The sequence below is a fragment of the Trachypithecus francoisi genome, unplaced genomic scaffold, assembly GCF_009764315.1.
Source record: "Trachypithecus francoisi isolate TF-2019V2 unplaced genomic scaffold, Tfra_2.0 Lachesis_group0, whole genome shotgun sequence".
NCBI lineage: Eukaryota > Metazoa > Chordata > Mammalia > Primates > Cercopithecidae > Trachypithecus > Trachypithecus francoisi.
In genome coordinates this window covers 155,805,154-155,830,864 of record NW_022681453.1, presented here as the reverse complement: position 1 = coordinate 155,830,864, position 25,711 = coordinate 155,805,154, and the positions used below count along the sequence as shown (strand labels likewise).

Genomic DNA, 25,711 nt, shown 5'->3' with positions numbered 1-25,711 from the left:
CAAGCGTTTCTCTTGCTCCTGCCTTCCAAATAGCTGGAATTACAGGCACGCGTCACCACGCCCAGCTAATTTTTGTATTTTTAGTAGATACGGGGTTTCACCACGTTGGCCAGGCTGGGCTCAAACTCCTGACCTCAGGTGATCTGCCCACCTTAGCCTCCCAAAGTGCTGGGATTATGGATGTGAGCCACTGTGCCTGGCTGGTAATTCCTTTTTTGCTGTTCAGTCTGACCAGAGGTTTAGCAGAGAATCAGTTTTTTGTTTCATTGCCAAAGAATCAGTTTTTGGTTTCATTGATTTTCCCACCTATTAATATTATTATTATTTTTTTTGAGACAGCGTCTCACTCTCCTGCCCAGGCTGGAGTGCAGTGGTGTGATCTCGGCTCACTGCAGCCTCCACCTCCTGGGTTCAGGCTATTCTTGTGCCTCAGTCTCCCGAGTAGCTGGAATTACAGGTATCCACCACCACGCCGGGTTATCTTTTTTTTTTTTTTTTGAGATGGAGTCTCTGTCACCCAGGCTGGAGTGCAATGGCACGATCTCGGCTCACTGCAACCTCCCCCTCCCAGGTTCAAGCAATTCTCCTGCCCCACCCTCCTGAGTAGCTGGGATTACAGGTGCCTGCCACCATGCCCGGCTAATTTTTGTATTTTTAGTAGAGATGGGGTTTCACCATGTTGTCCAGACTGGTCTCGAACTCCGAACCTAGTGATCTGCCTGCCTCTGCCTCCCAAAGTGCTGGGCTTACAGGCATGAGCCACCACGCCTGGCCAACTTTTTGTGTTTTTAATAGAGATGGGGTTTCACCATGCTGACCAGGCTGACCTCAAACCCCTGACCTCAAGGGATCCACCTGCCTTGGCCTCCCAAAGTGCTGGGATTACAGGCATGAGCCACTGCAGCCAGCCTGTTCTCTATTTCAGAGTTTAGCCAACTGTTTCTGTAAAAGGCAAGGTATATATATTGGATTATTTTTACTTTTTTATTTTTAAACCCCAAACATAAGCCATAGATTTTTTTTTCAATCAATTACTTTTTTTATATCTGTTGAAATAGTTTTTTTTGTGTTTTTTTTTTTAACTCTGATATATATGATGAATTTTTTTTTTTTTTTTTAATTTTTGCAGGCTCTGGTCTCTAGCAACTACTCCTCTATGCTCTTATAGCCTAGAAGCAGCTATAGACAATACATAAGCAAGTAGATATGGCTGTCTTCCAATAAAAATTACCAAAAGAGACAGCAGGTTGGATTTGGCCCAGACCGTAATTTACCAGTCTGTGCTCTATTTCATTGATTTCCAGTTGTTCATATTAGTATATATACTAATATGCATACATTAATGGGGGGGGTGTGTGTAGCTTTTATCCGTTCCTTAGCTCACATACTCAATTGAGTTGGCCCAATAATTGATTTCTTTTTTTTTTTTTTTTTTTTTCTGATACAGAGTCTCACTCTGCTGCCAGGCTAGAGTGCAGTGACACGATATTGGCTCACTGCAACTTTTGCCTCCCGGGTTCGATAGATTCTCCTGCCTCAGCCTGCCGAGTAGCTGGGACTACAGGCATGCGCCACCATACCCAGCAAATTTTTGTGCTTTTATTAGAGATGAGGTTTCACCATATTGGCCAGGATGGTCTCGATCCCTTGACCTCATGATCCACCAGCCTTGGCCTCCCAAAGTGCTGGGTTATAGGTGTGAGCCATCATGCCTGGCCTAATTGATTTTTTTAAGATTTGATTTCTTGTCTCCATAGGAATATTTACAGAGCAGTTTTGTGAGCTTCAAAACAGAACTGTACCTCACTCTTTCATGCTTTTCAATGAAGCCTGGGAATGCATGGGTGTATTCTAACACTACAAAAAGGGGAGTTACCTGTCCTGCTGACCTGGTCTATTCTGAGGGATCTTCCCTGTAATTCCCCTTTATATTCTGTTTTAGTGGGTAAGAGGGGATAGCTGTTTTCTAGGTGAGTCTAAAGGTGTTTACCATTTCTCCTCACCCCATGAATACCTTGGTTATGAAGCCTTATTGAAATTCTTATTCATTGTTAGGATCATTTCCATTATTTCCTCTTAAGCTGCTCTGGCCAACTCATAGGACTGAGTCTTCTTGGTGAGAAATGGTGGGGAGATGGAGAACAAGAGAGTAATAAGCTATGATTCTTCCATGTGCTGCCCCTCTCCTACTTCTCAGCCAGGTTATACCTGTGTTCCCATTGATTGGCTCATCCTCTGCATTCTGATTTTGTCTTAGTAAAGCCTGGCAGAGGCTGGTTGGTGAGGATTGGATCACTACCACTGATGAATATCATTTTGCTGGCTTGCTCTTGGAAGGTGGGGTAGTTGTAAATCTTGCTAAGGCTTTATATAATCACTTTAAGGAATTTGAGCAGAACTAGAAGGAGTGTGGTGTTGTGAGTCTGGTGTTGCCACATTTGGATTGCATGTCAAGACAAGTGATGGAGAGGGAGAGAGAAAGAATACCTGTAGGCTGGGCATGGTGGCTCATGCCTGTAATCCCAGCACTTTGGGAGGCCAAGGTGGGCAGATCATTGGGTCAGGAGTTCGAGACCAGCCAGACCAATATGGTGAAACCCTGTCTCTACTAAAAATACAAAAATTAGCTGAGCATGTGGCACAGACCTGTAATCCCAGCTACTTGGGAGACTGAGGCAGGGAGAATTGCTTGAACCCAGGAGGCAGAGGTTGCAGTAAGCCAAGATGATCGTGCCACTGCACTCCAGCCTGGGTGACACAGTGAGACTCTGTCTCAAAAAAAAAAAAAAAAACACTCATTGTATTTAATTACCTTATCCTGTAGGCTCAGGTGGGGCTAGAATGTGGGGAGAGCAACTATAATTCAGTTGGTTCTGATGTCATCTTGAACTTGGACTCCTAAAACATTGACTGTCAACTCTTCCCCAAACTAATTACTCCTGTTAATTACACTTGTCATGCTCATGTCTGCCCCTTCATAAGATCTTTTCCACAAGAGACTAACCAAAAAGTGTGCAGATTCATTATTATTAATTTCCTTAGGGTATTGTTCTTACCAAGAAATTGAAGACAGATTCACCATGTACCAGTGCTTACATACCAGATCACCAGAAATCTGACATCTTCTCCAGATCAGATCATGTCTGTCCCACTTCATGGGCACCTAAAGTCCTCTTCAACATGATCTAACTGCCCTGGAATAAAAGGTTTCCCAGTGCTTGCTTAGCTATTGGACTAGACAATTTATGTTTCATGTCTACTATGTCTCAAAGGCAGCCTTTTCTGGTTTCACACCTCAGGACTCACTCCCTAATAATCTAGTTACAGCAGTGTGTTAATCTAGGAGAAATAAAACCATGTACCCTTTAGGGTATTTGGGGGCTTTGGCCACTGCAAGCAAACAGTCTCCTCAGTTAGCTGAATTAACTTGTCTTGCAAAGAAAAAGTTTAAAATTGGAGAAAATTATGTGAATCTGTATCCCATCCTCATTCCTTTGAGTTATTCCTGACTGGGCTCCAGGACTGTATCACTTCCTCCAGGAAGTTTTCCCTAACCCTTGCAGTATCCAACAAGTGCTCTTTCTTCATTCTTCTCTATTCTCTGTGTTTACTTCAATCACAGTGAAATATAATTGTTTGTGTGACAGCTTCCAAGTCAGGGAGTGTGTTTTTTTTTTTTTTTTCCTGCCTCATCCTGATGCCCTACAGAGGGCATACCCATAATAGGTACTCAGTAAATGGTTTGTTGAATTGCTAAGCTTGGTACTGTTGGTATCCCTATCATAATCCTTTCACCATTATCTTAATCTTTGCCTCCTGCTGGTCTGGCTGCGAGAATGGAACAGCTGACAAGAACAGTTTTTCCTCTGAGAAGACTGCAGTCACCAGTGCAGTGGTTGTCCTCAAGGTGTACTGTCCTGCCAGATGGCACAGGCTTCCTCCAGTCTTCACATTAGGCCAGCCTGGACTAAGTTTCTTCACACATTTTTCTTCCTTTTCTCTTCCCTAACAGGGTTCAAAAAAGTTAAAAGGTCCTAAGAGCCCATGGCTGGTATAGCTGGTGGACAGGGTCTAGGCCTTCACCCAGAAGGTCATGAGCTTAGGAGCAAGCAGCAGGTGGAGGCCTAGGAAAGGGAGGCCTCCCTAGGAGGGGAGTTGCAACACCTACAGAGCTTCCACCAAAGAGACTGCATTGTTGAAGGAACATTGTGGTTTGTCACAAGAGCTTGTCTTAGAAATGAGATTTTCAAGAAAAATAATAAATTACGTTTTCTCTTTGATTTGATGGTATGACCTATACAAAATAGCTGCCTTTACCCAGCTATGGCTTAATGCCCACAAAGAAACCACCGAAGTGTTGGGGTTCTCTTTTGCCTAAAGGAGATTTTGTTTGGGTGTGGTTGCTGTTGCTAGCAATGATGTCAGCCGATGAGAAATCAGGGCATTGAGAGTGGAACCTGTGAGAATCCATGTACCTTCAAGTGAAAAATTGCCCAAGCTCTTCAAACAGCTTGACTCTGGGACTTCAGAGCCTTCCTGACTGTTGGCCCTTTGTTCTTTTCCAGACACTGTGCATCTTAGCCAACATAGCAGATGGGACAACAGCAAAAGATCTTATTATGACCAATGATGATATCCTACAGAAAATCAAGTATTACATGGTGAGCCCTTGTCCCCTTTCACCATAGGATTAGAATGCAGGGACTGTTGGCGTTGTTAACTCAAAATAAATTGTGCAGAGATTTTAAAAAGAGGAAAATAATAGACCACTCTGTGACTCCTCAGATTCAAAGAACTCTCTTCTATCCTGAAGAAAAAGAAAAAACACCAACTCCTTGAAGCTTGTACCACTTGGTAATATTATTACCTGCCACTCCACTCTCTGCCCTTGTCATCTACTGATTGCCTCCCTCTTACTCAGTGAAGACCCTGGCTCTTGGCTTTCTCTCAGTGCTCTCCAGTCCTCGTCGTCCCTCTCAAGGCTTCAGTCGCATGGTGGATGAACCCTCTAGCCCCCTGGCACCATAGTTTCTTTACCTGTTTGCTTCTAAACAATCTGCTACCTACTGCCGTGGCCATACCCTGCATCTGATCATCACCAGAGACTGCCCATTGCCAAAATGTGGGTATCAAACAGCCTTCCACTTTTCATTCTGTCAACATCTCCTGACAAAATTCTAATCACGGAGGAAGCCTCTCCTTGTCACACCAATCTGTCTTCTCTATCCCTGCCTTGTCAGAGTTAACAACTGCAGAGAAAGGCACAGAACCCTACATGGGCACTCAGCTCCTCCTGGTATCCTTCAGTGATTCTCTAGGAAGCTGGCAACCTCATTCTCCATGAGAATAGATTCTTACCTGCCCCTCATTCTTTAGACCTCACCTCTTCCCTCCCCCATTACAGTTAGTGATGACCTCAGCTTTTTGTTTTATTAAGAGAAGAGAAACTAAAATCCTTCAATGGCTCCTTGTTATACCTTGAATAAAGTTCGTATGCCCTTATGATGGCCTGTCAAGTCCTACATGACCTAACCCATTTATATCCCCAACTTATCTTATTCCTCTCTTCCTTTGTTCACTACACTGGCCGCTTGCAGTTTCTCAAAAAGGCCATGCTCTTTCCTTCCTTGGGACCTTCACACATACTGGTTTCTCTGCTGGAACACTTCTCTTCTCTCTGTTTCACCCTTCAAATCTCAGCTGAACTTACACTTTCTTACTGGACTCTTGCCCTTGTAGATTATTACTCATTACTGCATTTTGTTCCCTTCCTTCAGAGCACTTAGCTCAGTTTTAGTGATATATGTATTTGTTTGTGTGCCTACTGGGTGTCTCTACCACAGTGTAAGTTCCATGAGGGCAGGGAGCATGTCAGCTTTGTGCACAATTGTATATCCACCATGGTGTCTGGCCCTTAGCATATGCTTGGTAAATATTTGTTGAATGAAAACCTTACCACTTCAACCAGGGATTCCCTTATCTTTCCAATATCAATCCACATTGTATCCATAAACACTTAAAAGGTTTTTCTTAACTTCTCATACCCATCGAGGCATACCCATTTCTGTTATTCAAAGACAAACCCAAACTTCTTTTTATTTTGAGACAGGGTCTCACTCTGTCACCCAGACTGGAGTGCAGTGATGCGATCTCGGCTCACCACAACTTCCGCCTCCTGGGTTCAAGCGATTCTCCTGCGTCAGCCTCCTGAGTAGCTGGGATTATAGACGTGGCAATATTGCCTGGCTGATTTTTGTATTTTTAGTAGAGATGGGGTTTCACCATGTTGGCCAGGCTGGTCTGGAACTCCTGACCTCAAATGATCCACCCGCCTTGGCCTCCCAAAGTGCTGGGATTGCAGGCATGAACCTGTGCCCAGTCTTCAAAGCCAAACTCTTAAAAGCATCTTTTCTGTACATATTGCCTCCTTCCTTACCTCTAAAGTCATTCTTTAACCTGCTCCATTTCACCTCTACCCCCATCATTCAACTGAAACTGTTGTAATTAGGGTCACCAATGACTTCCATGATGCCAAATCCAAAGGATCCTCTTCTCTCTTCATCTTACCCCACTTACAGCAGACTTCAACCCAGCTGACTATTTTCCTCCTCCTGGAAATATCCTTTTCTCTTGGCTTGCATGACACCATACCTCCCTACTTATCTCTGAACCCTCTTCTCTTCTCTCCTACACGTGCTCTCCTGAGATCAGCAGATCACAACCTTCATTGTACAATAGGACCTTGTAGGGAGCTTTCAAAGATTACTGCTTTGTCTCCTCCCTCCCAAGATTCTTATTTAATAGGTCTAGGGTTATAGCCTGGGCATCAGGAATTTTTTTTTTTTAAGATCTCTGAGTGGTTCTTACGTACAGAGTTGAGAACCACTGCCTTAGGGGAATCTCATCCACCCCCATAGCTTATACTGTCATCCCTGTGCTGACAATATGCTCTAATTTCCAAATGTGTTTCCCAGCCTAGACCTCTCTTCCGAACTCTGGACTTATATATCCTCCTGCCCTTTCAGCATCTCCATGTGGCTGTCTGATAGCATCTTGTAATCTATCTTGATTTCTCCAGCTCTGTCCCCTCATTCACTCATTTTATCAACAAGTCCTATCTGCCCTTCTTCCAAAACTTACCTTGAATCCGATTACTCCTTTCCATCACCACTGCTCCCACCCTAGTCAGTCCAAGTCACAGCACTTTATGCCTGATTAACTATAATAACAGTATCCTCCTTGACACTTCTTCACTGTCACTCCAGTCCCTTCAGCCCAAGTGGTCTTCTAAAAATGTAAATCAGATCTTGTCCCTCCACTGTTTAAATCTTTCAGGGGCTTCCTCTCAACACAGAAGGAAATCCAGAGTCCTTACTGTAGCCTATAAGTTCGCACAATTTGGCTATACCTACTTCTCTGAACAGACAGCTCCTTCTTAACCTCAGACCTTTTCGGAAACGTTTTCTCCTCCTCAGAATTTCAAGCCCCTTGCTCTTTGCACATCTGGCACCTTCCTGTTCTTTAAGTCTCCATTTAAATATTGCCTCCTTCAAAGAGATCTGTTTTGTGCATTCCACCTAAATTAAGTTCCCGCCCCCCACCCTCCAGTTTTCTCTATCCTCATAGTAATTTGTGTCCTCAAAAAATATTGAATGAATGATGAATAAACTTATGCATAGTAAATGCATATTTGTTATAGTATATACAAGCTTACTTATTCAACAAATATTGATTGATTGTCTGAGGCTGGGAGCAGATAAGTTTTATTCTGTTTTGTCTTAAGGGAGCCCAAACTGAACATCTCCTTAAAAGTGTTGGCAGTTAGGGCCGGGCACGGTGGCTCAAGCCTGTAATCCCAGCACTTTGGGAGGCCGAGACGGGTGGATCACGAGGTCAGGAGATCGAGACCATCCTGGCTAACACCGTGAAACCCCGTCTCTACTAAAAAATACAAAAAACTAGCCGGGCGAGGTGGCGGGCGCCTGTAGTCCCAGCTACTCGGGAGGCTGAGGCAGGAGAATGGCATAAACCCGGGAGGCGGAGCTTGCAGTGAGCTGAGATCCGGCCACTGCACTCCAGCCTGGGCGATAGAGCGAGACTCCGTCTCAAAAAAAAAAAAAAAAAAAAAGTGTTGGCAGTTAGAAGAAGAAAGAATCACTAGCCATAGAATTCTACTGGAGGAAGCCACATCCATTTCTTTGTCTCTGCTTAGTTGAAATATAGTCCTACATGAGAAGATAAGTCTGTCTTAGCCTTGAAAAAACCATTGAGCATATTTTGCCATTGATACTCCCTCAGATGTGCATAAATTATTTAAACATACTAGAAATTTTTTTATTGACGAGTAAGGCAGTCATTTATAAAGGTTATTTTATTATTGGGTCCTTTTTCATTCAGGCGAAAGCACTGTATCCAAAGCAACCAGAAATTGTTGTACTTTTAGTACATAAAGCAAAATAAATAAGAATCGTATTTAGAAGAATAGGAGGCTCATTAGTGGTAGTAGAGACATTTGAGAAATCAACTAGAGATTTCATCAAGTTTTGGGGGACGCTCCTATAGATATAGGAGTAATTTAATTATTCCAGAAGCTGAATGTATTATATAATGCTTCTTATTTTCAGCAAGTTGTGTCAGAGGAGTAAACCATTTATAGATTGTGTGTGTGTGTGAAAGTCTGGGTGTTACAGAACTTCCTGACCATATATTCACTTTCTTCCCCAAAGGAATTATTGGGCCACTTGAATAAGATAACCAGTAGCTTAAGAGATAAATACCAAATACACATCCATCCAGTGTATGTTGGCTATTGGTGACCTGGAGATACAGCCTAAGTCGAAAGCATAGAATTGTCATATGACAGTGTTTCTTCGTGCATGGATTGAATCATAAATTGCAAACTGTACCCATAGCCCTAGAGCTGTTTTGTTTGTCCAGCCAGATGGTTTTTTAAATTTGAATTTGAATTTGAATGTCTTTTGGCAAGGCTTGTACTCCTCAATTTGCCAGATTCTCCACTGTCCCTTGTTATCTTTAGCCCAAGCCTTTTACTCATTAGTGTTAACTTCAGGGCCCCTCAAGTTATTTGAATTTGAGGCCTCTGCTTCAGACTTTTTTTTTTTTTTGAGCCAGAGTCTCACTCTGTCACCCAGGCTGAAGTACAGTGGTGCAATCTCAGCTCACTGCAACCTCCGCCTCCCAGGTTCAAGCGATTCTCCTGCCTCAGCCTCCCGAGTAGCTGAGATTACAGGTGCCCGCCATTACACCCGGCAAATTTTTGTATTTTTAGTAGAGACAGGGTTTCACCATGTTAGTCATCCTGGTCTTGAACACCTGACCTCGTGATCTGCCTGCCTTGGCCTCCCGAAGTGCTGGGATTACAGGTGTGAGCCACTGCGCCCGGCCCTGCTTCAGACTTTTAGGTTATAGGAATTGCCTGTGGTAGGTCGCCAAAAAAAAGATCTAAAATGAGATTACCACCATTTTGATTTTTTTTCTTTTTCTGTATTAATAGGGCCATTCACATGTTAAACTGCAGCTTGCAGCCATGTTTTGTATATCAAACCTCATATGGAATGAAGAGGAAGGTAAGAGATTGGTGAGATTTGTTTTGAAAAAAATTATGGGAAGAGTGTCTTGCACAGTGAAGCTAGCAGGTGCCCCTGAGATCCTGGGCAGAGGTTCTGTTCTTGGACCATCTGGCCCAAGCACCCTCCAGAGTCGCCCTGGTATGAGAATCAGTATTAGCGCAAGTCAGCCAGACAGTCAACACTGAGTGCCCCATATGAGCCAACTCTATACCAGATTCAAGGACAGAGAGTGAGAAGTAAGTGGCAGTCCCTGCCATGAGAAAGCTGATGAGGAGAATGTGAGATGCACTTGAAGAAGGTGAGAGGAGAGAGTGGGTGGGAGGATGAGCCTTTCGTTGTGAGCAGAGGAAGCACATATGAGGACTACAGGCAGATAAACATGATGGAGAAGAAGGTGCATTGTTGAGAAATGAGAAGTGCAGTGTGACCAGTGAGGCAGCTAGTCTGTAAGGAGGCCTGTATAGATCAGAGGTTCTTTACTGTGACTGCATATTAGAATCACCTGGGAATTTTTACACCAGGCCAATTAAATCAGAATCTCTGGGGGTGGGCTCCAGGCATAAGTGTTTCTTAAAGCTCCCCAGATGATTCCAATATATAGCCGAGGTAGCAAATATAGGAGAGCAGTGGGTCTCAAGGCTGGGTTGGCTGCATTAGAATCACCTGGGGAACTTTTTTAAGTGCAGATTTCTGGGCCTCATCCCTAGAAATTCTGATTCACTGTGTCTAGAGAGAGCCAGTGCATGAGTGGTCACTGTGGGCTCTTCAGTGGGGAAGACTCCAGGGGATTACTCAGCAGCTGCGCCCAAAACAAAGCGCAAGAAGGGAAACTGGATTCCGCCCACAGACCTAGATACCAAGTACCACCTGTGTACTGGGGAGACAAGCCACCCTCAAGGAGGTGTTAGTCTAGTTGGAAAATATAACAGAGTGATAGGAAATTGGAAGTGCCAGTTGTGCTGAGAGGCAACAAAAAGTGCTGGGAGGACAGAGGAGGGTAGAAGACAATAGAAAGGGGAAGATAAGACCTGTTTTGAGTAGTAAGATCCTGGCCTGATCTGGCCAGGGCCATGGGTATGTCCTGAAAGAAGTGATGAATCTGGGAGTCAGTGGCAGAGGGTCTTGTACCAGGCTGAAGGATCTAACCTTGACCCTGTAGTCCACGGAGAAATCAGTCCAGCTGCAGAACCCAGGATAGACTGCAGGCAGGATGGTCAGGAGGCAGAGAGATGAGTTAGAAGGCTGTCAGAGAGTCCAAGCATGAGCGGGTCCAACTACATTGGGAGAGGGTAGAGGACAAGGGGTACAGGAGGAGTAGGGAGTGAAGGACACTGGTAAGGCTCTAGATTGTTAATTGTACATCAAAGAGAGCATTTGCCTGGGTCATGTTCCCAATAACCTGGCTTTAATCATTTAGGTTCACAAGAACGCCAGGATAAATTACGAGACATGGGCATCGTAGATATTCTACACAAACTGAGTCAGTCACCAGATTCAAACCTTTGTGACAAGTGAGTATGAATGCAGAAAGGCCTTGCTTTGGGCTGTGTTGGATTCTTTCATGAAAGGGTTTGAATTGCTTGGTAATTAACATGGCCACACTTTTAAAATCTTTTAGATTCTTAGATTTTCTTTATAGTTTTCTGTGAGTCATTGTACGACATTTGAGTGAGCTGTAAACTAATGATTACCAAATTATTAAAGACTCTCACTGTGAATTAACATGAGTCTGGGCCATCTTAGTGGATAGGATCCAGAGGCCATTTGCATACATTCCCCTGATCATTAGAATAGACATGCATGTGGCCTTTTGGAAAGCAGAAAAACCAGTAATGCAAACATTCTTTAGCTCAAAACCTCACTGAACACCCATTTTGTGCCAGGCTGGCCCGGCTGCTGGGGATACAGAAGCGACCACTAAGGAATCACTGTCCTCAAAGAGCTCATCATTTCCTGGTAGAGTCAAGAGTTATAATCAGATACGCAGCTAACCTCAAAATAGCCATAAATGCTCTTCCTAGCTGTGTGTTCTCCCTTGTAACAGCCTTCAGTTTCCATTTTGCCTTTGTATAATAACAAATCAGGGAACATCAGTACTTTGAGTCTGTAGACTCTTGGGCATGGCTTAGAAGCCCTTTAGCCCTTAATGGTCTGGCTCTGTCTTTCTCATCTTCCCCGCACACCCCATACTGAAGCCATACCTGCCCGCTTACAGTAGCACACCTTCATGCATTTACACATTCTGTTCCATCTGCTTTGCTATCCCAGTCTCCTCTCCTTTGAGTCCCCATTCATTCATCAGATAGCTCTTTTTAATACCTGCCTTCTGCCAGGCATTGTTTTAGGCATTGGAGATATATTGGTGAATAAAATTGATGAAGTCTTTGCCCTCATGTAACTTACATTCTAGTATAGAAGATAGATGATAAGCAAATGAATACATAACACAGTATCAGGTGATGAGAGAGGTACCATGGAGAAAAATAAAGCAAGGTGAAGGAATGGAGAGTCAAGAAAATTTATTTTCATGTAGGTTAGCCAGTAAAGATCTCTCTGAGGATGACATGATCAGAGACCTGAATGAAATAAGGAAGATTTCATCTGGGCAAATGCTTAGAGGAAGAGTATTACAGGCAGGGGTGATAGTGGGTTCAAAGGCCCTGAAGCAGGAGTGAACTTGGTATGTTCAAGAAACAGCAAAAGAACAGAGGGCTGATGAAAAATAGTGAGGGGGAAAATGCTAATAGGTGGAAGAAGCCAGATCATGAAGAGCCTTGTAGGTAGGGTAAGGACTTTGGCTTTTATTCAGAGTTTAATAGGAAATCATTGGAGACTATTAAGGAGAGGATACATTATCTGATTGAATTTCTTTCTTTCTTTTTTTTTTTTTTGGAGATGGAGTTTTGTTCTTGTTGCCCAGGCTGGAGTGCAATGGCGTGATCTTGGCTCACCACAGCCTCTACCTCCTGAGTTCAAACGATTCTCCTGCCTCAGCCTCCAAGGTAGCTGGGATTACAGGCGCCTGCCACCATGCCCACCTAATTTTTTTTGTATTTTTAGTAGAGACAGGGTTTTACCATGTTGGCCAGGCTGGTCTCGAACTCCTGACCTCATGTTATCCACCCACCTCGTCCTCCACCTACCTCGTCCTCCCATAGTGCTGGGATTACAGGTGTGAGCCACCATGCCTGGCCCTGATTTGAATTTTTAAAAGATCACTCTGGTGACTGTACAGAGAACCATCTGTAGGAGGGCAAGAATGGAGGCGCAGAGACCAGTTAAAGGCCATTGTAATAATGTCGGTAAGGGATGGGGGTATTAGTGTTGGAAGTATTGAGAAGTGGTTAGATTCAGGATTTAATCTGAAGATAAGCACCAATGGGACTTACTCGCAGATTCAGTATAGGATGTTAAAGAGAGGAAAGGAAGATGTCTAGGGTTTTAGTCTGAGCAACTGGACAGAGGGTGTATACCAAGATGGTGAGGAATACAGAAGTGTGTTGCAGTAGGGAGCATCAGGAGTTCTTGTTTGGGTATGCCAGCGTTAGGATGCCTATTAGATATCCAAGGGACTTGGAAGAGCAGGGCTGGGGGTGTAAATCTGAATGGTATTTAAAGCCATGGAGCTGGATGAAGTCACCTAGATTAAGTAAAAAAGAGAGAAAGGAGGGCTAAGGACCAAGATCTAGAGCCCCCCTTCCCGTACCCCCCAGCATTTAGGCAGTGATAAGAAAGATGCAGCAAAGGAGCAGAAGGAACAGCTAGTGAGGCAGGCAGAGACTTGGCGCATAAGGTGTCCTGAAAGCAAAGGAAAAAAGATGCCTGGACAGTGGCCATTTATCCTTCAAAACTCATATCAGGTTGCCATGTCCTCCAAAAAGCCTTGCTTGACCCACTCTCTACCCTCCCCTCCAGGCTTTGCCAGGGATGCCTTTTGTGCTCCCATAGCATCTGTAGAACACGTCACACTGTGTCTTGGCTATCAGCTTGTCTGTCTGCTCCACTGAAGGGGAGAGAAACTTAACTAACTCCTCTGAAGTAAATGGCTCTCCCAGATTGTGAAGCACACAGGACAGGCTGGTCCTCTGCCTCCCGGAAACTTAACATCCTGTAGGCTAAAGAAGAATAACTAGGCTAGGAGCAGTGGCTCACGCCTGTAATCCCAGCACTTTGGGAGGCCGAGGCGAGTGGATTTTGAGGTCAGGAGCTTGAGACCAGCCTGGCCAACATAGTGAAACCCCATCTCTACTAAAATACAAAAACGAGCCAGGCATGGTGGCGTGCGCCTGTAATCCCAGCTACTTGGGAGGCTGAGGCAGGAGGATCACTTGAACCCAGGAGGTGGAGGTTGTGGTGAGCCAAGATCACGCCACTGCACTCCAACCTGGGCAACAGAGCGTAACTGTCTCAAAAAAAAAAAAAAAAAAAGGAAGAAGAAGAAGTAGTAAATACCTGCAGCCCAAGGCTGCTGGTCAGATGAGTGTAACATCAAAGTCAAGTCCAGTCACATGCTGAAGGCTAGATTTGAGCTTGTACTTTGAGGACTGGAACCTCCACCTCCACAGCTGCTGGCATAAACGATGGGCTCTGTCAGCCCATCTCTTCTGCCTGAGAGCTAGGTTGTTCACTGAGGTTTTTATCTCATATTTATTCAGAAGTAAAAATAGATTTTACTTAAAATCATCTCAGAGATAACCTAGGATGTAAGACAGGCCTTACCAGCATCAAGTGGGATAGGTTTAGCCTGCTTGCTTAGACCACTCTGGTGCTGTTTTCACATAAATTTTTAGATCTTTTTAACCTTAAACCCTCATTAAAAGAATCAAGGTCTGAGCTACCCAACCTGAGTCCATCTAAGAAAGGGTGATCTTGCCTCCAAAACCATTCTTCTAAAAAGACTCCTTAGATAACGATAGTAGAAAGACAATAAAGGTGCAGTGTCTGAGACCCAAAATAATCAAACCTAACCAACCTCTGAATAAGATCCATAAGGAGTTTGAATTGGCAGATTTAAAGAGCAATACAAAATTTTGATCAAGACCCTTATGTGGTATTCGCATCATAGTACAGTAAAGTCTATCACCAGAAGAATACATCTCTCAGGTTCCTTTTGTCGTTAAGGCTTTGATCCTTTGATTTTCAGATGCTTACGGATGAGAAGCTATTGCTAACCAGCCCTCTCCACCCAGGCTCAGAGGGCTTCAGGGTTGCAGGGTCCCAGAGCTCCCGCCTCCATCAGAACCGCTCTTCTCAGCCTCTTTAAGTGTTTGGGGAGTCAGGTGGATGGTTTGTGGCATCATTCATAACCTTGTCTCTGAAAATGTCCTTGTAGAACCCAGCTTGCTCATAACTTGGAGATAATCTTTCTAGAGTTTTCTGTTCTGATGAATTGGACTATTCACAGTATCATCTTTAGAGTCTTACATAATTGCAAGAATATACCTTAGTATACCACTTAAAAAACTGTTATGTCCATTACTGCAGAAACTGCACTTGAATCCAGCTTATTGTATGCATAGTCTACTTGGTATTAGTTTGATTAGCTATTGTACCTGAACATTGTAGACTTTCTTTCCATAGCTTAGAAGAGGAGACCATTGCTGAAACCTGACGTCCTAATTCCCACAGTTTCAGCCTCTTTAGAAACTTTGCCAAGTTTGTGATAGGAATAGTAAAGGAGGCCTCCTTGGGCCCACCTCAAAGGAGGCCACTTTTACAAGGATCAGGATAGATTAAGTCACTGTTCACATTCTTTTTTTTTCTTTGGTTTGTTTTTGGGTTTTGTTTTGTTTTGTTGTTTTTTGAGATGAAGTTTCGCTCTTGTCACACAGGCTGGAGTGCAATGGCATGATCTCAGCTCACTGCAACCTCTGCCTTCCAGGTTCAGGCTATTCTCCTGGCTCAGCCTCCGAAGTAGTTGGGATTACAGGTGCCTGCTACCACACTCGGCTAATTTTTGTATTTTTAGTAGAAATAGGGTTTCTCTATGTTGGCAGGCTGGTCTTGAACTCCTGACCTCAGGTGATCCGCCCGCCTCGGCCTCCCAAAGTGCTAGGATTACAGGCGTGAGCCACAGACATTCTATCTTTTCCTTTTTACCTGGCCCATTTCCTTCTTCCCCCATCACCGTAACAACGCACATCTCACATTGATCAGTTATGGAGTCATCAGGTGTGATGAGAAGAACAAGATGAAATTGTAGCCTTCTTCCACAGTTTTGAGGCATGTAAAGCATAAGACAGCCTCATCCCATGGGCTCTTGGCCCCTTCCATGCACCTTCTAATCACCTCAACACCATTTCCGTGGTCAGTTTTCTTATTTGCTTCCCAGAACCCTAAGTGTCCTCCCCTAGTGTTGTGCTTCACTGCGTAAAACCTACATGGCAGTAAGAAAAAGTGAAGAATTTGAGACCTATCACAACTATATGCCAGTGACAAAAGAAAACATTATAGAATGTCAGCACATACCAGCGACTGTGGAATGTCACTGAGCTGCAGCAGGTTTAAGTGCAGGAATAGCCCTCTGAGAGAACCACAGAAATAAGAATATAGCCAGAGTAGATTTCAGGTACCTGCCCACTGCAGATCTCTGCCCCTTAAGGTAGGTGCTCACCTGGGCTTACCCCAATTCCCTCTGGAGATTTATTTTTAGACTTCCCCAACTATCATCATTGAACCATAGGGTTTTTTTACCCCAATTACAATTCTGAGATAATGGCTAACAGGAGTTTTGTGATTTCAGGGCAAAGATGGCACTGCAGCAGTACCTGGCATGATGGGAGTGCCCCTGGGCACCTGCGAGCATCCCACCTCCTTGTTTAAGGAAGTACAGGAACCAGCCTCATTTGATTCCTTCTATTTGCACAAGTCACCTTGGACTGCAGGGAGCTGTTTTGCAAAAGCAGTTTAGTAGGCTTAGATCTCAAATTCATCTTGAGAACATTTTTTTGAGGTAGTAATTTCCTCAGAAGACTCTTGTGTTTTGTTTTGGTTTTTTTTTTTTTTCTGAGCTACCCGGACTCTTTATTAGAACAATCAGTCATTTTCCTTTGGACCTACAATTTTTTGCCTATGCTGCAGCCACTTTGTGAGTGAGAATGAATATGTCTGTGTAAACACACAGGCACGTGTGTGTATGTGCACGTACATGGGCCAGAATGAATGGATGTGTGTGTGTGTGAGGGATACCTCAGATTTTTCTTTTCTTATTTTGTGTGAAAATCTCTTTTCTACAGATTTTCCAGGGTTTAAGCATTGCTTGCTGTATAAAAAACTTTACTGAATTATATACAGTTTGAATGAAATGTTATTTTAAAAACAAAACAATTGTTAAGTGTTCCATAAAGGTTATGTTGAATTTTGGTCAGATGAATATTTGTAAGTAAAAAATATATGCATTTCTGAACCTCAACTTACATAGATTTTCTTTATATAAAAAAAAAAAGAAAAAGTTGGCTATAGTTGGCCTGATTAACAGGCACTATACATGGTGCTGTGCAAAAATAGTAAGCTAGCATCTTACTGCCATCAATATTAGCAGGTACAGAGCCTTTTTTCATCCTAATTCAATAAGTTCTCAGGCTTCCAAGTCAGACAGACAGGGAGGAGTAAAGTGAGGCGACAGATTCACCATAGGCTTTTTGAAGCATCAAAGGGAAATATAACTACTGATAGTGAAAGCCCAGCCATGACCCAGATGGGCTTACCCTTGACAGGAACTGGGGACCGAGAGCCTCCCAATTGCCCTAACTCCTGTCATTGGTATTAGCAATATCTGGCTGGATTTAGAACCAGTCATGGAAACTTGTGCTCAAACTAAAAGTAGGTCATCACTTCCCAGAAACAGAACACCTTGTGCTTCCTGAAACAGCATATATCACTGTGAAACTAAAGAATGTTCTACAGACACACCTGTAGAAAGAAACAAAGAACAGGATAGTTTAGAAAGCTTTCTCTTAGCTGTATTCAGCAAATTTCATATTAGTTGCTCAGGATTGCTAGTTGGTATGCTTTTGTAAAATGAGATTGAAATTTAATAAAAGATGCAACTAAAATCTTTTCCTGCATGAAGCGAAAAGCACTCAAGTTGAGAGAGGGGCAAGGGAATCTCCCCAGGATGACTGAAGATGACTTCTTTTTACAGCAAGTACCATTAGCCTTTCTGCACCCAACTTCTGGGTCAGCAGCAAGGTGAACTCAACAGAAGTTGCTCTTGACTGTTTGAAGGTAGAAGCAGCCTGCCCTTTCTCTTTGTTAAAAGAAGGTCAAAGGCATCACAACCAGGATGCAAGGTCTGTGGTCCAGAAGCTTGCGGTGAGTGTGTGCCACTGATGGAGCCCCAAGCCCACCCACCAGCCACTCCTGATGGGGTTGCTCACACTGCAGCTGCCCTATCACTACCCTGCACCTTCCTTTGAAGATTTAAATGTTTGATTGCAAATGAATGTTTTAAAAATGTATTTAATGCAATTTTTCCTGCTTTCAACATGACCACCCAAGATTCAAGTTACTATTTTTTCAGAACATCACTGATTTTAAAATCTGTCCCAACAGGACTTGGTTTTGTGCAGATATCAGAGTGCTAATGTGAGAAACCCGGTTAAAAGAAAACTTAGTTTATTGGGAAGAAAGCCTTAGGCCCACTCGTTTCTAGTACTGTGAAAATATCCTTGGTTGGCATTTTTAACACAAAACACTATAGTATTGGTATTAAATAGTACCAGGTAAATATAAAGAAACCAATAATGAATTGCTGAGACAATCTTGAACCCAAATAGCATTAGAGAGCTGAAGGCCCAATGAAGTAACACTTTCACACTTAAACTCTGTGGATACGTCTTGCCTGTGGGTATAAACAGATGGTCAAATTAAAAATGCTTTACTATAATTAACTTTTCTGATTTGAATGAAGGGAAATGTATTTATTGAAACAAAGCTGTTTGCTGCTTTATGCAGGTGCAGTGTTCAGTCAACAAGGAAGTGGGAAGAGTGGACATGGTCTTATGTCTACACCCAAGTTCTTAACTAAGCTTCTCGCTCTAATACTGCATTCTGTTTCTCCTTTTGTGCCCTCATTGTAATCCAAAATTTATGAACTAGAAAAGAATGTCCAATTTAATAAGTTGCATTTTTTTTCCTTAAGCACTTTATTCAGAACAATACATGTTCTTCTGGTAGTGTTTGGATAATATGATTTTAACACATGCTAATAAAAGCCAAGAAAAATCATGGCAACTTCTAAAAAGGAGTCTGTTTTCCAAATGTCTAGAACATTAGGAAACATCAGAAGATAATGTGTACACACTTTTGGAACCTGTGATTCTTGGTAAATGAAGGGCTGGGAAGTGCTTTGCATTTCAGAGTGGGACCCAGTGCCTTAGGGTAACTGTGGCTCCTAGAGGCATCTGCAGCAGTCTGGGGACCCCACTCTTTTTGGCCTCCTTCTGAAGGCCAGCAGACCTTCACAGGTGGGCACTCCCAGCCACAAGGTATCCCATCCCCAGTGTCATGTCCATCCCCTCCGTCCTCTTCTTAGGTATGCCCCATCTCCACTGCCACTAGCTGCTCAGTGTGCAAGAGGTTGCTCTCCCTCTGCAAGGACACACAGGTGCTCTTCGTCTACCATGCACTGCCACCTTTCCCGTCTCTGAATTGTAGGCACACCTCCTATCTCAAGGCCTCACTGGAAACAAAGCCAAGGATACCTGTACCAGAGTGTGGTGGGAGGGTGATGAGGTGGGCAAGAGAGGGAATAATCGTGGTGGGAACCTCTGAGAGGACCCAAGGTAAGGCCAAGAGAGTAGGAGCAGGTCCAAGCAGGCCCCTGTTTCCCATAACCGCCACAGGGAAAAGTTGGAAGAAAAGCCTAAGAAAAGAGGAAGAGGGCCTCCCACCCCGGATCTTGATGGAGGGCTGACAGAAAGGTTCCAATTTCTTGCCACCTGGGATAGGGACTGGTGCTGTCCCCATCCTGCCCCTTCCTGTTTACTGGGCAGAGAGGCACGTGTTTATTTCCAGCATGAGAGAAGGTCTAGGATCTGGCTTTGGGGAAGGCTGAGGGAACCCCCCAAGGTCCACTGAGTGGACTACTAAGCCACCTTTCCTCCCTCTATCTCTGCAACCCCTGGCTCCTGGCTTTGGCAAGCACTCTGCCCTCAGGCTGAGTGGAGGTCCAGAGCCAGTCCTGAAATAAAACCACCCTCCTTGACTTCATGGAGCCGATTCTGCCCTCCTTCCTGTCAGGCACTCACACCCAGGAGCCAACGGGTCTTAAAACCAAAAGCGGCACCCATCCTTGACTTCCTTATTTGCTTCTGTTGTGGGAAACCAGGCCTAGGGTCTCTGCCAAGGAGTTCCATCCTTTGAGAGTGGGCTGATATTTGAGCCACTCTCAGGAACCCCCTTACACCCCATTCCCCTGTTCCTTATGCCATGAAACTTGTGGACTCTTAGAGATGCCCTGCAATGCTGAACCCACAGCATCCCTGAGTCACCAGTAATGGGAGGAAGAGGCATGTCACCATTTCCTTACACTCCAGCCCCATCACCTAGTGCCCCACTTGCTTTCCCACTGCCCTGCCCAGCTACTTCATCCATCACTGACACAAGAACACTCTCCGCCTACAGGCTCAGTTCCCCAATCTCATTTTCCCCTCTCTCCCCTGCTTTGGGAGGCCCTGGTGGCTCTATCTCTCATCTCACCAGTGTTGGAAGATCCTTGGCTTCCCAGATTCTGGGGAGATCAGATGGCTGTCAGCTGGGTGCACCCCCTCGAAGTAGCTCATTCAGAGCCACACATACCTGTGGTGTGGAAGCCCAGGCATAGGGCTTCTCCAAGTCATTTGCCACTTCTGAAGTGGGCACAGACCATATGGGCCCTGCTCTTGAGCCCACTCCCAAAGGGAAGAGCACAGCCCCATGGTGGGCTGTGAGTCTGGGGATCTGGAATAGTGCATCCAGCTTCCTGACAGATTCTGTCAGTGAGGGCTTTGTCATGCACATTGAGATCCTGTACAGGTTCCGATGAGCACTGTGGACATGTGTGTTTCCATCCAGGGGTGACACAAGGTCCTGGCAAACACAGTGGCCTTAAACAGTAGGGCCTATTGAAGGTCACCAGCCTTGGTTCCCAACTCTGGGGACTGATTTATCCATGTATCCCCAGAGCCAGCTCAGGGCCTAGCACAGACTGTCTTGTGCTAGGCTGACAAAGTGTGATGCACCCACGAAGACGTCCTCTGGGAGCTAACTGCCCATTTAAAGAACTTCAAGTCATGGACAAAACCAGCAAGGAGGAAGACGCTGGCATTTGCTTCCTAGTATAGAAAAACATGGCCTTCTCCTCAGGAAAAAGTATGCCTGCACCTGGCAAATTTACAAATAAAGTGGTTAGAGGGGGTGGCATTGTGTGCCAATAATTTCCAAGTGGTCATAATAGCTACTTTTTACTGAAATCCTGTGTCCCTCAAGGGGAGAACTGCAGAGCGATGGCTAAGCCAGGCAATTCAGTGAGAGCTGAAGGCAACCTGCCCCACTAGGAGCTCTCAGCTTTTAAATTTAGGTGTCACCCAGAATCAGAAACCAGAGAAATGGGGGAGGGATGCGTCAAGAAAATTAGATGAACCGTGTTTCCAAATTTAATGTCTAAGCATTGCTTTATGAACATGCCTTGGTAATGGAGAACTGCAGATGGGAAAATCTGGCAGCATTAAATGACTGTTGGTGTGACTTGGGCAGGCAGCATGAGGAAGCATTTGGAGCCTATTTATACCTGCCTCGGCATCAGGGTGCCTGAAAGTGTCATAGCCAATCTTGCACTGTTTTCAAGCTCATGGTTACCAAATTAAGTTCTAAAATTGTTTAATTCATAAGGTAGATTTATTGTTGGGGAAACACCATCTCATATAACCCAGTATCTTCTGAGATGACACTATATCTCACAACACGATGTAATAACTGATGTTCAATTATTTTGTAAAATCCCAAAGAGAAAAAAAAACTGTGTTCAACATACTGTTTAATAAGGCAGAAAAGTATATACTATTCTCTTTACTTTTTTTTTTTTTTTTTTATTGAAACGGAGTCTCACTCTGTCACCCAGGCTGGAGTGCAGTGGCATGATCTCGGCTCACTGCAACCTTCACCTCCCGGGTTAAAGCAATTCTCATGCCTAAGCCACCCAAGTAGCTGGGATTACAGGCGCACGCCACCACGCCCGGCTAATTTTTTTGTATTTTTAGTAGGGACAGGATTTCACCATGTAGGGCAGGCTGGTGTCGAACTCCTGACCTTAAGTGATCCACCTGCCTCGGCCTCCTAAAGTGCTGGAATTACAGGCGTGAGCCACTGCGCCCAGCCGTATTATTTCCATTGTCTACAAAAGACAGCTAAACCAAAAAGTATTGGTACTCAAAAGAGTAAGTTCCGATTCTGGAGGTCCGTTTTGTGCAGTAGACCCATGGTCACATGCTCCGGAAGAGCAGCACAGCCATCTCAATCCACATCCTCGGGAAAGCAAAGCGCCTCAGTGGGCCCCTCTGTTGCTTCAGCCTCACCGCCTGTGGGATGACAGATGTTGGGTAGGACTCCTGAAACAGCCCTGTCCCAGACCTTCTGTCCCACCCACCATCCACAAAGAAATGGGAAGTTAAAAGGCCAGAGCAGGAGGGCCAGCAAAGAAGTCCTGATATGTGTTAAGGACCAGGAATTAAACAGAATGGATAACATTGAGCATTTAATTCATGTCATATGCCAGACCAAGAGCTTTATATCCTGTCTTTCATCTTCACAACAGCTCTATGATGAAGATTTTTATTATGAAGTTACTTGTGGTTATGACAAGTCTATCATTATCTCCATTTAACAGATGAGGAAACTGAGGCCCAGAAAAGGTAAGTAACCTTTCAGAGGCTCTTCAGCTGGGGAATAGTGGAGCCAGAATTCAAACCCGGGATTGTCTGTCACCTTGACTCCTGCGTTTTTTTTAGCAGGAATAGGGCTAAGTACAATGGAGGCATATGCTTCTCCCCAAAGCTGAGAAAGTGTGACACATCGGAATAAATGGGCAGTACAGCACCCCAGCCAGGCTGCTTCAGTGTCCAAAGGAGGCCGTGCACTTATTCCCAGGATGTGGTCCGCAGGTAACCCCTTTTCTCATCACCTGAGACCAAAAAGTCAGTCTCATGATCTTCCAGCACGCCCAACAGCCCAGTGAGAACTTCCCAGCCACCTGCCCCAGACTTGGCTCTGAGTTACAGCTCTTTGCTTCCAATCACCACCCCCTATTCCCAAAAGCTTGAAGGTGCCCCACAACCCTGGACACATAAGGAAATGCATCATGGACTCTCTGAGGGCAGGTCCCAGAGGAAAGCTGGCCTGAAGTGTGTCAGTGGGTCTCTGATCCACACAGAGCCACACTTCCCAAGATTTCCTGGCTCCCCAACCTCTGGCATGCTCAGCTTGTTCCTCAGCTGGCAGTGGGAATAATTCTGCTTCACAGGGCAGTGACAAGTCCACCTATTTTGACTTGGCTGCATTTCAGATCTTGAGACCATGAGCATATCAAACATTTAGGCAAATATATCGATTAAAACCCAAACATTTAGACACACATTGATTATTTCCATTTCAGATGTGAATGTGGCCTTCTCCCAAGAATCCAACCCTCACATCCTTTGGGTTTTCCCAAGGTAATCATCTCCCAGCCCTGTCCACTCATTTCATGCTCAAACCAGAGACATGTAATGCAGCAGTTTCACTGGTTATAGGGTAGACTTAGTCACATGGGCTCCGGGCCCCTTGGGGCTCTCACCCAGATTTGGAGGTGGCGATGCCACCTGGCATGCCTTTCCCAGAGGCTGTCTGAATGCTTCCCATGAAGGGAAGGTCCTAAACAATGGTCATGCATTGAAATGTGGGGCTGAGGGAGATGAGGTCACAGCAGGCTCCAGGTTGAAGCCCCTTCCGTATAGCTGCATTTCTCAGTGAGCCCTTAGGGGCTTAACATGGAGTGTGTGGAGTGTGTCTGGCCTCTGACTGACTTTGAGGTAGGCTTCCAGAAAGTTAATGAAATTTTCCCAATGGTTTCCACAGGGAAATGCAAATAAAGTACTTTTTGCACAAAAATATGACTCCAGAATAAGCAGCAAAAATTTAATGAGGTATTAAAAAGCAACACTGTTACTCTATGAGAACACAAAACAGTTTAGTATTGATATTCAAGTTATATAATGACCTGTATTTTCAGAACAGGACTGTATTAGTTTGAAGACTTAGTTACCAAAAATTATCAATCCCCCACACACTCAAGCACATAGTCACAAATTCCTTGTATCTATGATTTAATAAAGATCAAATCTGCCTTGATGACTTACCCTGAGGGGCTTCTGTATCTTTGTCTGAAAATTTCAAACTGGGGAAGAGCAATGCCAGTTCTCTGTCAGCATCTTCTCTGTCCCGGCTTCCGTGGACGGCATTAAAGGGCATTTCTGTGCCGTACTGAGCTCGGAGACTGGGAACATTGGCAAAATGTAAAAGAAACAATTGTTTCATTTGAAAAGAAATGTTTTGCTTTCTGGCAACATGATCACTGGCTACCAATCAGCACCCTGCATTCCTGTGAAATTGATTTCTCTGCAGGAAATACCAAGAACAGCAGCAATGATAATAGTAGCTGGCATTTATTTGGTCATGGCAGTGTGCTGGGCACATAGTTGGGTACTTACACGATCCCATTGCATTTTTGCCACAGCTCTATGAGACAGAGTGCTGTTAGCTCCATTTTAAAGATGCCTGATTAATGGTGTAAGCGCAGGAGCTGCCATTTTGTCGATATTACTGCCAAAGGCTAGCACCATACCAAGTGCTTGATAAAGTTTTGCATAGTTATCCTTGCAATAACTTCGTAAGACAGTAATATTGCTATGATTTCCTGTGTGTCAAGCACTACTCTCGGTGAGGTATATACATGCATGTATACACACTCGTGATGGATGCTTATATCCCCATTTTACAGTTGAGAGAACTCAGGCTAAGAAGAGACTTACAGTGACCTAAGATCTGAATCCTGAGCTGGCTTTCACTAGCCCAGCCTGCCTCATATATAAATGTTCCTGGTCCCCTACAGCTACAAAGTACAACTGCAGTTCCTTGGCCTCTCTAATTTCTTTCCTGTTGTCTGGGCCTGTCAGCTTCAAAGGCTAAGGTACAGTGGATTTGGATTGCTGGCGCCAGGCTAAATATTCCCATGTCCAAGGAGCAGGCCAAGGAAGCCCAGTGCAATGTGCAGAACAGGGTACTCAGACTCCTGAGGGCCTCAGGACACCCTGATGGGGAGTAGGTTTGGATGGCATTGAGACTACAGTGCAGATTCTCAGGCCCTGGCCCAGAGTCTCTGATAGGCTTGAATGGGGCCCTAGAATCTGTATTTTCCTGGGAGTACCCTCTGGAATCCTCTGGCTGCAAAGAGAAAACAGCGACTGAGGAATGAATCCAGAAGCAGCCTTCAGAAGAGGACAGATCAGGAGAGGAGGCACCTCACAGGAGGCACTCAGTAAAGGCTGGGGACTGGACCAGAGGGGGAAGATGTCAGGGTCTCCCCAGATATATAAGAGAGAGGCTCCTGGCCATCAGAGAGTCCTCTGTGTTACCCACGATTCTAGGCTGAACACTTTGAGTGGGACTCAGCTTCCTGGGATGCAGGTTTTAAGATGGATGAAAGGACCACAGCTGGTGACGTCACCTTTCAGGCTGCTCCCTCCTGGCCACATTGGGGTCACAGGGGCCCATGACGGTTCGCCAGCTAGTGACCACGTCTTCGAAGCCCTCAGTCCTAGTAAGGATCAGGAGGTGGCTCGGTCCACTGCACATGTGATGTACCAGCTTCTCAAATGCCTCCTAGGCACAGGGAGGGAAAACAGTGACCCAGGGCAGGAGCTGCTAGGGCCTGCAGAGGATCAGCAAGCCCATCTCACCCACGGGATGAGAGAGAGTTAGTGAGCAGCCTTGCTACCAGCCAGCATGCCCGTGGCCACTCAGCCACTGCACCCTGTCTCTGCCTGGCCACCTCTGCCTGCTGTGGAGGATGTCAGGCATGGGTGGTAGTGATGACCAGCCACACTCAG

General features: G+C 44.8%; 2 protein-coding genes across 11 annotated transcripts in view; one reads left to right on the top strand and one right to left on the bottom strand.

Moving 5' to 3' along the window:
* The window catches only part of ARMC8 (armadillo repeat containing 8), a 117,487-nt gene extending 98,653 nt beyond the window's left edge, over positions 1–18,834 (top strand). For 3 of the 8 annotated variants that reach the window (XM_033212541.1, XM_033212537.1, XM_033212534.1), the window contains 4 exons: positions 4,566–4,661; positions 9,515–9,587; positions 11,008–11,101; positions 16,333–18,834. In XM_033212541.1, coding sequence (XP_033068432.1) covers positions 4,566–4,661; positions 9,515–9,587; positions 11,008–11,101; positions 16,333–16,366 — 297 coding nt within the window. In that variant the 3' untranslated portion in view covers positions 16,367–18,834. The remainder of the gene's footprint in view (positions 1–4,565; positions 4,662–9,514; positions 9,588–11,007; positions 11,102–16,332) is intronic. The other 5 variants (XM_033212539.1, XM_033212538.1, XM_033212536.1 and 2 more) reach the window with 2 other exon arrangements.
* Positions 18,835–22,041: 3,207 nt separating this feature from the next.
* The window catches only part of NME9 (NME/NM23 family member 9), a 28,562-nt gene continuing 24,892 nt past the window's right edge, over positions 22,042–25,711 (bottom strand). For all 3 annotated transcript variants that reach the window (XM_033212531.1, XM_033212532.1, XM_033212533.1), the window contains 3 exons: positions 25,330–25,484; positions 23,963–24,099; positions 22,042–22,147 (listed from right to left, as the gene is read on the bottom strand). In XM_033212531.1, the coding sequence (XP_033068422.1) occupies positions 22,083–22,147; positions 23,963–24,099; positions 25,330–25,484 (357 nt within the window). In that variant the 3' untranslated portion in view covers positions 22,042–22,082. The remainder of the gene's footprint in view (positions 22,148–23,962; positions 24,100–25,329; positions 25,485–25,711) is intronic.